The sequence below is a fragment of the Enoplosus armatus genome, chromosome 20 (genome assembly GCF_043641665.1).
Source record: "Enoplosus armatus isolate fEnoArm2 chromosome 20, fEnoArm2.hap1, whole genome shotgun sequence".
Taxonomy (NCBI): domain Eukaryota; kingdom Metazoa; phylum Chordata; class Actinopteri; order Centrarchiformes; family Enoplosidae; genus Enoplosus; species Enoplosus armatus.
In genome coordinates, this window is record NC_092199.1 from 15,639,795 (window position 1) to 15,657,948 (window position 18,154).

General features: G+C 44.0%; 2 protein-coding genes across 3 annotated transcripts; one reads left to right on the forward strand and one right to left on the reverse strand.

Moving 5' to 3' along the window:
* Window positions 1–4,168: 4,168 nt before the first annotated feature.
* On the reverse strand, window positions 4,169–7,246 carry LOC139303178 (RNA-binding protein with serine-rich domain 1-like). 2 transcript variants are annotated; one of them, XM_070926906.1, is made up of 7 exons: window positions 7,221–7,246; window positions 6,411–6,557; window positions 5,956–6,135; window positions 5,775–5,877; window positions 4,864–5,017; window positions 4,530–4,671; window positions 4,169–4,299 (listed from the first exon to the last, which is right to left on the reverse strand). In XM_070926906.1, coding segments are annotated over exons 1-7 (828 nt in total). In that variant the 5' UTR covers window positions 7,223–7,246; the 3' UTR covers window positions 4,169–4,199. The 2 variants fall into 2 exon arrangements, with proteins under 2 accessions (XP_070783007.1, XP_070783006.1); XM_070926905.1 differs by lacking the exon at window positions 7,221–7,246 and adding an exon at window positions 7,025–7,047.
* A 579-nt stretch (window positions 7,247–7,825) lies between these two features.
* Window positions 7,826–9,436, forward strand: LOC139303734 (solute carrier family 2, facilitated glucose transporter member 11). Its single transcript, XM_070927568.1, has one exon. The coding sequence runs from the start codon at window positions 7,826–7,828 to the stop codon at window positions 9,434–9,436; it is 1,611 nt and encodes a 536-aa protein (XP_070783669.1).
* Window positions 9,437–18,154: the final 8,718 nt, after the last annotated feature.

Sequence of the window (18,154 nt, forward strand, 5' to 3'; positions counted from 1 at the left end):
AGGTTCATTCATTTGTCATTTTACAGCACGAGGCTGCACAATGAGATGTAAGTTGGAGCCCCGTCGTGCCACTCACACATAGAACATTTATACAAATACATTTGAATAGAATGAAATTAAAATGAAACAATGTATTGCATATAATATAAGCCCTGCTCGTAAAATGATCATCATACATCACATCTGCGCTGCACTGGAACCCTTGATCTTCAGGTACCTCGTGCCAGGACTGGTCTTGGTCGGACTGCTCTTAGTGTTAGTGCAGCAGAATCATGGAATCTCTTGCAATGTGACCTAAAACTGAACACACGTGTAGCTCTTGGTCACTTTAGGAATGTACTGAACAACCGTGCTCATGCTGGACAGGCCAAATTCAAGCAGAGAGAACTAGGTTCGCTGCTTCTGACTTGTTTCCAGTCTTTATGCCAAGCTAAGCTAACCAGCTGTTAGCGGTACCCTAACCCTACTGCCCAGTTAAATGTGGTTTTTTTTTGATCTCTCAACTAGATTATATGACTGAACTATCAATGCTGGTGTCAATATTGATATATATATAACACCCTAATATGTGGCGTAAATACACTAATGGCACAAAGTCAACATCTTTTCAAAATGATCTTTATTAGTTTAAAAGATGATAAGGATTCCTGTAAAGGCATCAGTATTTTTTTGATGTATTTAAAAAGGAAAAGGGAATGAAACATTTCAGTGAAGTTAGGAGAAAAACTCAGCAGAAATTGGTGCCAGAGTGACGATCTCTGCACAGAAGGTCACAGTGCATCATCTCCATCTTGACGGCCGAAGAGTGGCTTGCAAAATATTCCCCTCTGTGGAGAGAAACAGTTCTTTTCATCCAAGGCAGTTTTATAGGAATTTAAATGTCCTCCATTTAAGCTGCTTTTGATTTGTCAAACACCAGAATTCCTAAATCCATAATATGATGCAATAAAAATTCCTAGAGTTCCTAGTTGGGAGGATGAGTTCTCTTAAACCGCACCTCATGATGTGTCATCAAGTTAGAAATATCATCATGAGTATTGTCCTCAGGACAGAAATAAAAAGTGGTGATAAAAACTTTTATTTTTTATTAAAGATCATCACAAGATCTCTTTGATGGACTTACTTCCTGTAACTTCTGGAGTCTTTCTGGGAGCCAGCTGGCACTTGGGTCCACGCAAAACAGTTTGTCGCTCACAGTCCAAAAACTATAAAGGTTGAAAAGACAAGATAAGAGACCAAAAATATAAGAATATGTATTTTTTTCATCATATATATCCAATGTGGTCGAGGCCATGAAAACAGCATTAAAAGAATAATAAGAAATTTGGGGAAATCCACCAGATTGATACACCACCCTCACGCATGTGCGTTACGTACGGAGCCAGAGCCGGGAAATGAGGAGGAAGTACAAAAGGACCTCTTAAGCTCACAAATAACACATTGCATCTAATTTACTTAAAACCTACAGAAACAGAAACAGAAACATCAGTTTGGGATTTTAGTGGAAGTTACGCCGTGTAACAATTTCTTGAAGAGCAACATGGCGGCGACAAGACTCTGGGAGGTCAATGCTCTCCGGGGCCGTTCGTCAAGAAATTGTTGCAGCGCGTAACTCCCCGTAAGAAACCTTAACTTATTTTTTGTACGGATTGAAGAAATTAGGCAGAACATGTTAAATAGTGAGCATTTAGAGGTGCTAGCAGGCATATCCTTGAAATTTGGACATGCAGGAGGAAACATGCTAGCTGTTCTTTATGCTAAGCTAAGCTAATCAGCTCATGTCTCCAGCATCAAAAAAAACTTCCCAAAAAGCCTTACAATTTCTTTAAGGTTATTTGGGGATTCATGATCCAGTGGACACCATCCGACACACAGACAGACAACTAAGCTTGTGCGTGAATTCTTTTTTTTTTTTTTTTTTAAACTTACATGTACGCATGAATTCTACAGTTAGCGTGTGCGTTTTCCTTCTGTTCAAAGCAGGCCTGGACAGTTTCCTCAATGCGGGCCTTTGAGACTTGCGTGCAGCAGCGGGGACTGATTGGTGATTCATTCGGGGGTCCGGGCGTGACGTGCTGACGCTGCCCTACAATGCAAAACACACAAGACAGCGACAGACCTGGATCAGCTGAGTACACTGCAGCAGTTGCCTTTGAATTCAGTCTGTGCCTCATCACAGTATCGTTTGCTGGGTCACTTAGACTTAAAAGACTGGTATTGGAAGCTCACCTTGCACAGGAAGCAAAAGCAGCACGCTTACACACATGCAAGTCATTCCAAAGCTCATGGAGAAATGCATCCTGGGTCCCAGACTGACAGCAGAGATCTGCCGATATTATATGTTAAGAGGTCTGAACACTAACTAGTCAGAGTGGCTTCCCAGAGGAAGAATCTGGTATAAATGCAGCCTGTATGGGCCCCGATTGCTCAGAAAGAGCAACGCCAGATGCGACACCTCGTGACTGCTTGCTCAGCCGTCCTCCCAGATAAACTGACTTAAATGATGGTGTCATGCATTTGAATCACTGACAGACAAAAATGTGTGTTTTACAGGTCAACAACTTTATTGTCACACACAGCCAGCTATACAAAATAAGATTTTTTTTTTGGGGGGGGGGGGGGGTAAAACACAAACACACACAGACACCAAGTTGAGCAGGTTGCATCAGTCCACCATTGATGAGAACGAGTTAACACGACTGTCGCTTCCAAACTAAAACATAAGATCAGTGTGACGCATAAAAATCAGGTGGGAAAAAAAAAAGAACCGAAATTCCTGACGCAACAGTCACTCACGCAATAACCCTCTGACCTCTATGAAGGGACAATGAAATGATGCCATTTTTAGACTTCTTCTGAAGCAGACGCTGCTAATATTTAACCTGTCGTGACTCACTCGCATAGCTGCCTTTGTAATGGTGATTTACTGTAAGAAGCCGCAGCATCAGTCACAAATGAGGAGGAAGGGTGCGGATGGGACGGATTTAAAACACAATACTGATTTACAGCTGAATTATGACCAGTAGCACCGTTTAAAATCTGGAACTCATCAATAATAATTGATTACACTGGACAGCACTGACAGTGGATTTCAGAGAGCGCTGATTGCCGTGTTGTACTGTCGGATTATTACAGCCATTAGTCCACTGACTGCTTCAGGGATGAGAACACAGACACTAGGATCAATCATGTGACCCCAGCAGATGATTTGCTCCATGCTAACGTGTCAATATAACGCATCAAAGTGTGCTTCTATCCACGCGTTTTCATGCATATTTTCAATTAGCACATTAGAAAACATAAGCAACGCCATTTATTTTGGGGGGAAAAAAATATCGCAAACAAGTTTTTGGCCATTTGGCTGAGGCGTATTGACAGCTTGTTGCGCCCTCTTCTTCTGCAGTGGTTTAATGGAACCTGACTGGAGAATTAGCGCCACCAGCTGCTTTTCTCGATGAGCAAACTCCTCATATTCACAACAGTAGCGAGCGGAAATGAATAAATTCATTCATTCAGATTTTCTGGAAATTTGTTGACATACATTTGGATGAACACGAGAGCAATAGCAGTGCCAAATGCAGGCGTGGTGTAAGAAATAAAGAAAAAGAAAGCAGGACATTTACATATTTCTAGCCTTCACCTGTGCATAAGGTGTCACACACCTGCAGCTTTTCTTGCACTTTTTGCATTTTGTTGATTCCAAAACTCAACTAAGCTACTAAGAAAACAGGCCATTGATAACTCAGTTTTTGAGTTGCCAGTTTTCTGAGGTCATAAATTTATTCTCAAGAAAGAACCTCTACCCATCATTGAAAGTGGATGTAGGAAGTTTCATAACTGCAGGTTGTGAAACATCTGCCACACAGTAAAGCCTCCCAAAAGCCATCACTTTCACTTCCTATGGCAACATGTAAAACAGTTCTAGCTAGTACTGATTTCAAATCAGTTCAAATCACTTTCCACCACAAAAGTCACATAGTATTTAATAACGTGCATGCTATAATGTTAGCATGAAACACTGGCTAAAATCATTTACCCAGGAACACAGTAAAAATTTTGGTGTCCATGTTCTCATCACTCAAGTGCTGACCACAAAAAAAAAAAGTGTATTCCTTTGTTTGTTTGGTCACACTGATGATTAACTGGACACAGCAGAGGAGGAGGAGGAGGAGGACCGGGGGGGGGGGGCTTCCTTATCACTAGCGGGAGGAGTTGGAACTAGAGCGTGACCGGTGACGGCGGCGGCCAGGTGATCGAGACCTGCGACGCACTGGAGAGCGTCGCCGAGGAGACCGAGACCTATGAAAGAAAGACAGCGAGACAGAGTAAGAAAAAAAAGGCAGAAAAAGAGTGACGGTGAAAAAGAAAATTATCAGAAAGATCAAGAGTGAAACAAAAACATCTGACACATATATCACATACATATTATAGAGTTTCGTCATATTAACCAACAGTACAAACAGAGACTGCAGCACAACGTAATGTAGCGGTTGAGGAACCGGCAGCGGTATTCGTCACATGCTGCTAACCTTCTCCTCATTCGAGGGGGAGTACGTCGCCACATTGGTGGAGGAGGAGGCATCCTGCGGGGAGGGGACAGCCTGCGGGGGGGAGGGCGTACTGTGGGAGTCAGCACAGCAGTGACGGTGATCTCCTGACCGTCGATCTGACCTGCAATCAGGAACATTGAAGGTTTGGCATTTGATCATAATTCAAGATGGAGTCGATTCATTTGAGACATTACTTTAAAAGGTACCACAAACAAACATCACAGAGCAGTCTGTCGTCTACATCATACAGTCATTCATCCATCTTACTTAATGTGGCTATTCACTTTGTTCGTGGTCCTCCACATCCTCTTACCTCCGTCCATGTGCTTCAGGGCCTTCTCGGCCTCCTCGGGGGACTCAAACTCCACGTAGGCGTAGCCTTTGGACAGGTGAGGGTGGACGCGGTTCATGGGCATGTCGATCATCTTGATCTTACCATAGGTGGAGAAGATCTCCTGGATGTGTTCCTACAAAAAGGTACAACGGAGAGCACTTTGAAAATTGCATCTTGACACATTTACACAGGGGGGATCCTGATTCTGTCCCTTTGCACGGTGAGCAGAACACATTTAGGCTCCCAGCATGAAGGGACTTTATATCATTATGAGGACAGTTTCAGGTAGACTTCCATTGTCAAGCCAAGCTTCAGAGTTTTCCCCTCTAAAAACTGTTATTAACTGTGCTAAATTTTCCAAATACAACATTACAAATGTCTAATGCAGTGAAAACTCAGATAATAACATTATTACACAACTCAAGTAACAGAGCTGTGTGACTCATCTGTCTTTTTTTAATTACTCATGCATGTAAGCACTGATTTTTTTTTTAGTGTTTAATTATGCTCACGTATAAACAAGGTAATAAAGCCTGCAAACATCACACAATAGATTCCCTCTATTTTCCTTCCATATATATATATGTATATATATATATATATATATGTATATGTATATGTATATTAATTCAAATACTATAATGAGGAAATAATGGGGAAGTGATGTTACTGCAAGCAATGAATAAAGAAAGGAAAAGAAATGTGAAGAAAGATTTCCTCATATTAGAAATTAATTTGGGGCTTATTGTTGCCTTTCGCCCTGATGCACAACGCCTATGCGGATCATACAAATACTTCATCTGATCCCCAACGTTCAGTCAGCCAGCCAGTGTAAGCCACTATTCTAAAGCAGCAGCACCTGGAGGTCAGTGGTGTGGTTAGGCATTCACCTTGATGACATTTCTGGTCAGCCGGCCCAGGTAGACCTTGGTGGGTTTGGGTGTGGGGCTCCTACGTCGTCGGTCCCGGTCATCCTTCTTTGCTGATTTTGACCTAGTGTGACATTTACATTACAGTGCGAGAGATTCAGACAGAAAATTCAGAAAAATGCCGTAGTTACTAATTCCGTACTTTGAGCGTGAACGTCGTCTGTTGTTGTGGCGCTGGCGGCTGGGGCTCGGAGAGGAGGAGGAGGAGGAGGAGGAAGAGGAGCGGGAGCTGGATGAGCCCGAGTGACTGGAGGCCGAGGAGCTGGAGCCGCTGGAGGAGCCTGAGCTGGAGCCTGAGCTGCTGCTGGAGCTGGAGCTGGACCTAAACAAAAGCAGATTTTAGGGCAGGAAGAGCAGGCTGAACTGTTTCTCTTCCACTGTGAAGGGCAAATGAGAAGGATCAACACTCCTGTGACCCTGTGTCAAAGTCACAACAAAAAACACAATACAGAGAACCAGTGTGGAAATTTGACCACATTTTGCCTGACATTTCCTTTTCATCCGACAAAAAATGAACCAATATAAAAAATAGGACGGGGAACAAGCAAATTGGAACGTGACAGCATCAAGTGTTATTTCATGAGGACAGCCTCTGACCTGCTGCTCCCACTGGAAGCATTGCGCCGGGTGCGGTTCTTCTCTCGGCCCCGGCCTTTGTCAGCCCCTTCTTTCGAGGCTCCTGACTTCTCCTTACCTCGCGGCTTACTCTTGTCATCCTCCTTCCTCTTTGTTGGGGAAGGCGCCCTGTTGCAGGAGGAGGAAGTATACAAAAGTCAGGATTTGTGGCATTAGACAACCCTTAGCAGACATGAAATTTGACACTTCCATGACATGCCAAAATGCATGTGTAGGTATCTATTCAAAACTTCCAAATGCATAGGTATCCGTGTGCAACAGTGATATCTACACTTTTGAAACATTGAGCAATAAATAAGATGTCAGATTGATTTTAAATTGATGATGTAAGAAGCACTCATTTCAGTGTCCACTGAAACTGAAAATAACTAGTACATAACAATTGTGTAATCATTTTATCTAATAGACTGGTCGAATTGTAGTCAAATTGCTTTGACTGCAATACACAATATACATCTTATTTGCTCTATAATGTTTGCAACACTCTCGACTACACGTTCCTCTAAAGACAAATGCTGTGAGTGACTACAATCGATCCACTCGGAGCTGAATACGTTAGTTAACAGTTAGCTCGCCAAACACTTGCCCATGTTAGCATTAGCTCGTGAGCTAATATTGACTTATTATGTTGCGCTGATATTCAAATGCGCGTGTTTAAAAGCTACATACTGTACTTATTACCACTTTGACGTTACTGCGTTGCTATTTATTGGCCACACATAAATATTTTTCCGGTAAGAAACGCTCATTGAAACGGTAGCGTTTACTTACATCTTTCCACCTCGCTACAGTAGCAGTCGCTGAGAGATGACGTTATGTTTTAGCTTGGCGTAAACCAATCATCTGCCTGTGCGTGCACAAGCGAGACATGCGGCAGTGATCGACAAATTATTCCCTCAATTGGGGCTGCCAGCGTGTTTTTTTCCCCTACTTCGGCTAACTGGACAGCGCTTGTTCTCCCTGCTCAGGAGCTTTATGGTAATAGTTGAACGCAGAGACACTTTAGCATTGTAATATTATATTACCGTTCGAACTTTTCTATTGGCTTTGGACGGCCATGTGATGCAGTTTGCTTCCTTATTGAAGCTGGGTCAATGAAGCAAAACTCATGAAGGTGGTTGGCAGGCAGTTGCCTGACAGGTCAAGCTGAGGATCTAACAGACTGCAACAGTATAACGTCAGTTTCCTTTCCTCTCAGCGCAAGAACATTAGCTTGGTTACAGAAGATTAAAGACATGTATGTCATTTATTAAACAAGGAAGTAATCTATTAAGCTAAAGCTAGCAAGAGCTAACTGCAGTGTTTGTAAGGAATTAAGTGCTGCAGGACACAGAGGGAAGGACACACACGTTTGCTTTTCCTCTGGGACTCTTCAAATGAACCCCACAGACGATACTGAGCCAGAGGAAACCAGCAAACCCTCAGGCAGTGCCAGGACCCTTGCTTTGACTGTATGCTCTGCTGCCATTGGAGGCACCTTCCAGTATGGCTACAACATCTCCATCATCAACGCTCCTACCAGCTACATCCAGGGCTTCATTAATGATACCTACATGGAGCGCTGGGGCATCGGCTTGGACACCCCTCAGGTGACCCTAGTGTGGACTCTTATCGTGTCAGCCTTCTCACTGGGCGGTTTGCTAGGAGCCCTGCTGGCAGGGCCTCTGGCAGTCCACTTTGGTAGGAAGAACTCACTGCTTCTAAACAATTCCTTCCTGTTTGCCGGCGCTGTGCTTGTACTAACGTGCAGGGTGGCGAAGTCATTTGAGATTATCGTCTTTGCTCGTTTTCTGGTGGGGGTGAACTCGGGAGTCAGCATGAACGTCCAGCCTATGTACTTTGGGGAAAGCGCCCCCAAACACCTCCGAGGTGCCGTGGCTTTTTCCTCTGCTGTTTTCACTGCATTTGGGATCTTCTCGGGTCAGGTTGTGGGACTCACTGGGCTGCTTGGCACGGAGGCTCTTTGGCCCTGCTTACTAGCTAGTAACGCTTTTCCGGGGTTGATCCAGCTCCTTACCCTACCCTGGTTCCCCGAAAGCCCCAGATACCTTCTCATTGACCGCAGAGACAGGGAAGCATGTGTCCGGGCGCTTGGGAGGCTTCGTGGTGGGGAGGCCCCTGTCTTGGAGATGGAGGAGATGCTTCAGGAGCAGCAGCAGCAGCAAGAATCCACAGCCTTAAAATCTGGGTCTGCAGCTTCTGCCAAGACACCCTGTTCCCTGTTTAAGGATCCTGAAGTGCGATCCCAGCTCAGAACAGTCATGGCTGCCAGTAGTGCCATGATGCTCTGCGGCAATGACTCCATCTACTTCTATGCATCTTACATCTTTCTCAAAGCAGGGATCCCTGCAGAGAAAATCCAGTATGTCACCATCGGCACGGGGGCATGTGAGCTAACTGCTTCTATTCTGAGCAATCTGCTGATTGAACGGGTGGGCCGTAGGTATCTTCTTATGGGGGGGTACAGCCTCATGTCCTGCTGGTCTGTAGTCTTCACTGTAGCTCTCGCCCTCCAGAGCCGCGGGGTGGCTGGGATGTCCTACCTCAGCATGGCATGTGTATTTGCCTACATCCTCAGCTTCGGCTTGGGCCCAGCAGGGGTGACGGGGATCTTGCCGGCTGAGATCTTTGACCAGGCGGCTCGGCCAGCAGCGTACATGGTCGCTGGCTCGTTCATGTGGATCAGCCTGTTCTCGGTGGGTATGCTGTTCCCCTTCATCGTCAGCAGCCTGGGGAACTTCTGCTTCCTGCCGTTCTTGGCCGTGTGTCTGGTGACCACTGTGTTTTTGGGGCTCACCTTACCAGAGACTAAGGGCAAGACGCTGGCTGAGATTACTGCAGAGTTTAATAGAAAGAATGGAGTGAAGAAGGAGAGGCCACACATGCAGGTGGATGAGCCCGTTACGGAGCACTACCAGCTGGGTAAAGCCTGCTCCTTCACTACCCTAACGCGAGATCCTGACCCTGACCATGAGAATGCGGTCTGACGTTTGACTTTGTGCAGTGAAAGTAGCCTCTTTGTGCGCTTTCGGTGTTGGATAGATTACTCCATAGGTGAAATCTGAAGTGTCCCATTTATGAAAGATGATCTCTGTGTAATGACTGATAATTCGATTTAATTCTGGTTTCATGAGCTAAGTCATTCAAGGTTTTATATTTGTTAACCGGGAGTGGAAAGTATTGTCCTGCCCAAGCAACAGTGTTGTACTTAACCTACGACTCAAGCAGTGAAAGTAGAATACTGGGAGGACTACTGCGCTTCATTTTGACACCTGTCCCGCCTCCTTTTCACGCTTCAACAATTCACCTTTCATTACCTCAATCAGCTGCTTTTGCTTGTCGTTCGTTTTATTTATTTATTTACTCGGAAACATAACTTTATGCCAAAGTTTTGATCATTTAGAACGGCAGTACTTGAATTTAAGATGAGACTTCACTGATCCCAGAGGGAATAAAGTACAGCTGCACGAGATATCAAGGAAGCAGTCAAGGATAATAATATACATAATATGCCTCAAATGTAGCCGTATAACTACCACATTAATACCTGCTCAAAAGCCTTTTGAAGGTCTTGACAATAACAGAGGTGTTTTCAGTGGAGTCTGTAATTATTTGAATTGCATGTATTAAAGGATTACCCACTATAATTCAACACCTCTGCACTGGGTAGATAACAGAGCTTGTTTATTGTGTACTCTGATTGTATTCTCTCTGTCTATCCAATCCAGCGATCCATGCTAGTGTACATTTTCCTGTTCAGCCATCCACGTGGGAATATTACCTCTGTAAACTCTGGCAGGCCTCGTGTCATGTTCCACTAAGTTGATTTCAAAGGACAACAAGGGTCTGTAATTTCTTTATTTATGTTTGTTGCATCAACTGGGCTGTATATTCGCTCGGCACGATTCCATTTAATCGCCCCTTGATATGTTTGGTGTGCACTGCATTTCTGAATGCAGCGCTCCTAAACAGCCAGTGGATGTCGCCATTCTCATTGTCCTCGGCAAGCCGCGTACTATCAAACTGAGTCACAGGTGTAGCGCTCAGGCGAAGATGCCGCGTTTTAAAATCCACACAGCTGTCAGCTCGCAGCCCTTGCAAGCCTTCTGTTGACCATCTGTCACAACCTCTTTATGCCCCCTTCTCAGATGATTTCCTAAGAGGGAATCAAGAGAGACGGCAGATATTTAACATTTAAGATGCTTTTGAATGATGGATAATCCAAATCACCCTTGTATTCCCATGAAGGGGTCTCTTTTTCTTGCTGGATTTCAGGTAAAAAGCCACTGCTGTAGCATGTCGAAGGTGCTGTGGACTGACTGAAAGAAGTATTGTTATTGTGTGACACCGTCTTCCCAAAGCATGTTATGACAATCTGTGACGATAATAAGGCATGTGTAAAAAAGTCTCTGTATGATGCTCAGGCTTTATTTTGTAGGTACAGGATATATATTTTGCACATTGCAATTATTTATTCCCTGATATGTATTCAATGTGAAATACGACTGTATGAACAACGATTAAAAAATAAAAAGGTGCTGACCTACACCAACATCTTCTTTGTGATTTGGTTAGCTTGACTGATTCCGCCTGTCTGATCCAACCGCTTTCTTAATTACGTTTAATCACATTAGTTTGGCTCCCTTCGCCCCTCTGCACTTCAATTCAACTGCTCCTACCCACTCCCATTAAAACTGTTGGCGTAACACTGTTTATTTATGGAAGCAAGTGCTGCTTGAGAACATCTCACTCTCAAAGTGGGGGTAAGGTTCAAGTGTGTGGTTTCACTGGACTCTATTACATCATTTCAGCATAATTGAGCAACGTCTCCTGGCTGTTTGAACTGCGACTAGATGACAGAAAAATGGGATTTATATTTAAGTGTGTGCACCCGACAAGCAGAGGGAGAGGGAATTGCTCTAAAAAACCCACTAGAAATCCAAGTTGGAACGGTTACTGTTACAATCACTACATTTCCTGTTTCCAGCATATTTCTGCTCTTGCTGTCCTTCAATATTTGGACTCCAAAATCCGCTGGCCTCCTCTAGTGAAGCAAACTGCTAAAAATAGCGTCCCTGTTCAAGTGTGGTAGAAAGATTTCGAGACAAAGGCGTCAAAAGAGATTCTCTACTAGCAAAGCCGGCCTACGTATATTACACTACAGAGATAGAGTCTAGTCCTGAGAGACGGACGAGACAAGATGGTAGGATGTTCAAAGACATTCATCAGCACTAGTCACATTTAAAAGACACACTGGTGTGTTTTGGGGCCTGACTAATGATTTAAGGGATTAACCTCGGGCTATAGTGAAAGCCCTCTGAAGGACATCCAGGGTTTCAATTACAGTGAACACAACGACTCATCATACTAACTGGGGGAAAGACGGCATCTTAGTTTCTCTGAGTATGGGGAAAGTCAGAGTGGCAGGGTGGGACTCACTTTCAGGAATAGTCCCTTCCAGTCTGTCTAAAGCTACACAGAAATAAATGACAGCTTGCAAACTTGACCGTGTTTTTTTTTTTTTGCTAAAATCCTAACAGCCATGTAAACATGATTTTAACGTATCAGTTTGTTTGGTATACAGTGTAATGGCTTCGCTCGACAGCTAAATTCGAAAGGCCTTTACCCTGTTTAAAATGTAACAATTGAATTGTGTCCATTATTTTGCCACTTTGTCGACCTGCATGATAAATATCTGTTATTTCACTTGGCTCCACTATGTGCGACTTGAGTGCAGTACTGATGGTATTGGAGCCGGGTAACCGCTCGATATCAGATCAAGGTGCGAATATCAATCTGGGGAGAGGTCGCTTATTTACTCCCATACTGTAGAGCAACATAACCGATGTGTGCTTTTGAAGTGTGTGAGCGCCCAGATCTGTGGGCTATAATGTTAGTACTGGCCCAAAACGATAGCAGTCCGCTGGAATTTTACCACCCCGCCACTGTCTGAGCCAATAGTAAAAACTACGCCTTTTTAAATGTCATTTCCTATCATTGAACTTAAGAGAAAACTGATCCAGAGCTCAGTATCCAGAGTCCCTCTAAGACTTGGCAAAAATGTGAAAAGTAGTGTTCAAGATATGGCATTTGAGGTTTAAATTTTGACATTTAAGTAGGACATTGGCCTGGGCTCTTTTTTTTTAAATGAATGGTTTTGTCACAGTGTTGGAGATGGCGGGAAATACTGTATCATGTTTGACAGACAGCTCGATCTGGGGTTCGTACATTTTCCCATGAAAGAGGTGCGTCACACTCTTTTTTTTTTTTTTGATGCATTCTTGGCGTACCTGTCCAAAGAGGTTTCTCTCTGCTCTGAACCTTTCCAGTACCAACTGGTGCCCTTCAGCATCTTTGGTGTTGTCTCTGGTGAGAGTGGGCTTGGAGAAGTGGTTGGTAAAAGGAAGTGACAAAAAGGGAAAGGGCATGTTTCAGCCTGTGGCGTTTGTTTGCGTCTTCCTCCGCGACTGAAGAGTGCCGGTTTCCTTTGGCAACCAGAAGTGGGGTGCAGAAATACTGGAGGAGTTATGAGCCTTACCTTGAACTGCACTTCCTGTTAGTTTCTATGAAGACATGAGAAGATGTTGCCAAGCACTTGAGAGTATAAGACGAGGAAATTGAGCTGTAACATGATTTCATTGGCCCAAAACAAGAAAAAAAAAAAGCTGCAGAAGGACAATATGAGACGCTGTAGTGTCACCGCCTCTTGGGTGTTGTTGAGTACGTGCCTGCACATGTATTCCATGGACTATAATTTGTATAATAAAAGCTGTCTAAGAGGTGTAGTCTCTGGATGCCCCCCCTCTCAAAAGAAACAGGCTGATGATGCTGTTATGGAGCAGACAGCGGGGCATAGCGGACCAGCCAGAGAAACCTCAGCTGATCTGTACTTCCGACATGAGCAGGAGAAATTGAGTCGTTATTACTGTTTGACCTTTTTTCTTGGGAAAGGGGGTAACAGGGAGAGACGCACACTTTGTGTACGTCATATTCGGGGGCTGAGAACACAGCACAGTAGTGTTAGACCATCAGCCCTTTATCAAAAACTGGACATGGTTGGGTCAGCGTCGTCCACCTCATATAGGATGGATAACCTATAATTTGTCACACTTTTATTGTGGAATAATTTCCATGAGTGTGTTCTTACTTTGCCACTGTATCACCCTGGAATGGAGTGCTGAGATTTAGTTCCATATGATGGTCTTGGTGCTATTGCCTTTCCAGCATGATAAAACATACTAATGCATATTTTTTTATTATTATTTTTTCTTTATGAGGGACAGGTTTAAAGGTTTAAAAGGGGAAATCCGCCCTGCATGAGAAGTTCACCACTTAAAGGAAAAACTCAACAGTTTTGGGAAATGTGTTTCCAAATGAGTGAAATGAGTAGATTGAAATCGATCTCGTGTCCGTGCTTTAAAGCTGTACCAATCAATATTTTTATATTAACAATGGATCAAATAATTAAGTGAAATGTGAAAGGGCTCGCCGGCAGGGACAAACCCACAGAGAATTACCGCCTGACTCTGCAGTTCCCCTCAGCTCTACAGAGCGCTTTAGCCTTTTTCAGCTCTTGTTTGGTGTTCACCTTCAATTTAAGCTGAAAATGCTAAAAATGAAAATATATATAAGACTGTACTACCTGCTTCGTGTCTGCTGGGACGTTTGACTAGAAATGTTCGCTAATAGGTCTAATATGTCACTGTTCTGTTCCCAGCTTGTTGAGGCAGTTATGCCTGGTTGTTCCAGTGCATCAGAAGGAAATGCCCACAACCTGCACTTCCCATTACCACCTGCTGGAAAAATTGATTTATAAATGTACACCTGTAGCCCACTAGAAGCTGAGGGGAAAGGATTGGCACAGATAAAGTATTTCCATTTCCATCTATTATATGAGATAACACACCTGGTGTTTTCTTTAACACCCGTCCACCCTGTACGTTTTGTTTTTTGTTTTTTGAGTACTATGTAAAAAGTAGGTTTGCAGTGCAACCGTGAAACCTTTAGACTCTGAAAAATATTTCAGCCGGCACTGCGTGTTGCCTCAGTGGTTTTGACCCTCCTCGAACACGACCCTGCCATTGTGAGGGCCTGTTCCCCTTGGATGGGATGTTGTAATGTCGCTGTCACGCCGACCGGCTGAAGCATTTCCACACTTTCGGGGTTTTGAGAGGAGTAGAGGTACGGAGGTGTATTCTTTTGCCTCAACCTGGGCGGCGGTTGAGTATTGATGGGAATGAGCTGTGTACAAAACAATACTAGTATCAGCATGAGTGTGAGACAAGGGATTACGTTACAGCCCCAACTCTGTCTGATCAGTCATTTAGTCTGACAATTGACAGTTTATCTGACCAATGGAGGAGCAGCAGAGCCACACCACACAATATCCACGGCCCAAGAGCCTTTGTGGAATTAATGTAAAGACCAAGCTCAAAAATGCGGAGCGGCTACAGGATTTGTCATCATCACCACAGTGTGTCTCTCTGCCGTTCAGCTTAGTGAGCTTAATGAAATCAGGAAGAGGGCAGAGAAAAAAAAAACTGTATTTGTGTGTTTGGCCGGCAGAGTGAGTGTGTTTGCTTTAAGTGTCAGTTACTTTCATAATGTGACAGGCTGGGCTGCCATGAGTGCAGATCCAGAGTGGTTATACCACACACCACTTGTGCACTTGTGTGTGAGTGAGAGAGAGAGAGAGAAAGAGAGAGAGACTTTCATCACCAGCTCTCTTTCCTCATGGCCCTGATCTGTGTATGTGACATTTGGGATGTCAGCAGGCATCACTCAGGGGCTTTAGGGAAATGTAATCTTATTTAACCCGAACATTGGTTTCCTGATGGCCTTATTGACCTCTGATAAGAACAGGATACGATCAGATAAATAGAGGAAGAGAAAATGAAGATGAAGGAGGAGAGAGACTGACACAAAACCCCATTTTCCTAAATGTCACATGTAGAGGGATACTTTGGAGGGCCGTCAGGTAAATTGACTTTTACTTGCTTTCGCAACGCAACTGACAGGGGAGGTCCAAGGCATTTCAGGGGACATGACTGATGTTGTGCAGCCATGGGGAGGGCCGTTACAGCAGGCGTACAGCTCCTAGGGCAGCCCCCCTGCAGGTTCCTCTGGGTATCATGACAGGATGATGGAGAAAAATCGCCTCATCTCTCTCCCTCATCATCCCTCGCTGGGAGAGAATGCATTTAGCAGTGAATGAGAGCCATTGCGAATATAATGAGGCACCTGGCAAGCACTCCAACAGCAGATTTTCATCCAATTTGGTCGTAGCTGTCATCGTCTCAACATAATGGAGAGTCGGTCGACTGTACAGACTGAGAAAGGTGTCGGCTGAAGGGGGGGGGGGGGGGTTGAGGGGGCAAATGTGTTTGTCTCTGCTTTGGAATTGTAAAGGCGGAGAGGTGATATTTTGCATTTACACATTTTTGTCATGTGGCTGATGTTTTAAGCCAAAACACTATCAGCGTACAGCGGCAGAAAGTAGAATGTACCTAAAAAAAATAGAGCGTGAACAATGCGACAACGTCAGGATAACCATGCGTCTCCAATTGCCTCTAAGAGGGGCTCTAATTGGGAGGGTATTTTTTTTGCCTTTCTAAAACCAAACATTCAAGAGCAAAAGTGTGAGGAATGGATTAAACATTTCCTCTAACATAAACTGCAAATGTTAGCATGTGTGGCTAACTAACGGCCTACAGTACAGTGGTACCCTAGCGTTCATTACAGGTTATGTAACAGGATTACAGGAGTTTTTTATAAAAAAGAAACTTGTCACAATGGTTTACGCTCCAGTAACCCCGGCCAAACTCCGGCATAGCATTACATTCGCCAAACCCATTAGTCCTCATCTGAAAAATCTTTCCTCTTGTAACGTGAAAAGTGAACAGCCAGCTCGAAATGCGAACCGTTCAGCCGAAAACAGTGTTTCCGACTCATGAAGCTAATTTTAGCTTAATTAGCTAGCTAGCTAGAGCGGATGGAATCTGTTATCACTTCAGCCGGCAAATTGACTGATGCTGGCTAGACATGAGGAGCTGCCTTTGTCTACCTCTGTCTGACGGACCCATTGATGAAAATGAAAACTGCAGTGATGAATCTGCCATCTGAGTTATTATTAGTAAACTGGTGCCGTGCAAAAGCGGAAATCTTGAGAGGCGTAGCAGTAGCTAAGGGGGTAGATAAACAACCTAAAAGCCCATTGGGTGACATGAAAAATGCAAAGCTGAAAACAGCAGATTGTCTTAGTTTATGAAAAAGTTGCATGGTTTTCCATGCAGGACGGGGATGATATGGGAAAAGATTGTTGATATTTAGTGCAGACAGAAGCTGTAAATGAATGAGTTGAGGCCTACAGTACGATGCCATTTTTCAATGTGAAACCTCAATCTGGGTTTTGTCAGAAGGATTTTCTGTCATTTTTGTAACCTGCTTTTCAGTGGCAGGAAGAAGCCCCCCCCCCCTGGAAATTGAGCCATTACCACTGAAGACACAATCATTCTTCACCGTCATCATTTCCATAACATAAAATGATCCACGATGAGGAATAGAAACCAGTGGAACTCGTGGAAGCAGCGGGACTACCCATCTATTTCATCTGTTAGTCTCAATGTCTCAACCAGCCGAGTTGCTATTCAGCATTGTGGCAATCTCACAACTGCAAAGGAGACAGAGGTATAACGTGACTGCATGTTGTACAGTTTTGGCTCCAAGACATAACTAAATAAAGTTATTGACCCAAATGGTATATATACAAATATCTAGCAGCGTCTGAAACCTCCTTTCAAAATCGGACGTGCTGCATTGGACAGTTGTTTTTCCCGCTTACTCCTTCGTGGTGGCGACTTATCCTTGAGAGAAATTTGAGCCTGTGGGAGTTTTTTCCCCACATCTGTTTCTCTGTTCCCTATTTTGTGGTGAAGTTCCAAAAGACTTGCTGTGAGGATGAGTCGCTTCAGATCGAACTCTCTACCCGGGATTCCACAAATACTTTTATATCCACTTTTGTCACCGTGATTGTAGCCCGGTTGTCAAATTACTGCATCAATGCGTGCAGCTATAATTGTCTTAAATATTAAATAATTGGATTCATGCAAAACATCTTGCCAGAAAGAAATGAAATGCGTAGGAGAATGCAGTGTAGTTAATCACTGCTCATTGAGAGTGACAGGAAATAGCAATTTTTTATAGGGCACTTGGTTTCTGTTTAATACTGAGTGTCTTGGACAGTGAGAAAGAAGTAGCTGTGATTAGTTTTCTAGCCGTGCTGGCTCAGCTCCTCTTAATTTTCATTAATTGGAATATGCAGAGGAGAGGGCTGGTGGCCTGTTCAAAGGTACAGTGGCTGACACACTTTTATTACATGTTATGAACTGTCACTGAGGTATTAACACTACATACAAACGCTATTTGTGGGTGTGTTTTGGAGTGGCATGGTGTTTCGCCCTTATTTTCTCTTGCCGGTCTGGCTGTCTGTCATGTGGTCAAGCGAGCCAGCCAAGCATGCATAATCGAGGCAGGGAGCACAGGAGCCTGGACACCGCAGAGATTCCTGATCTACTCCCCAAGGAAGCTGGTCAAAGTGTACAAAAGCGAGATTGAATTACAGCCGGGGGGGGCAAAGGTCAAAAGGCAGAAGTTCCTCAGCAGATTTGGTTAGCCAAGCTTTCTGCGCAGAATGTGAGAGGTTACAG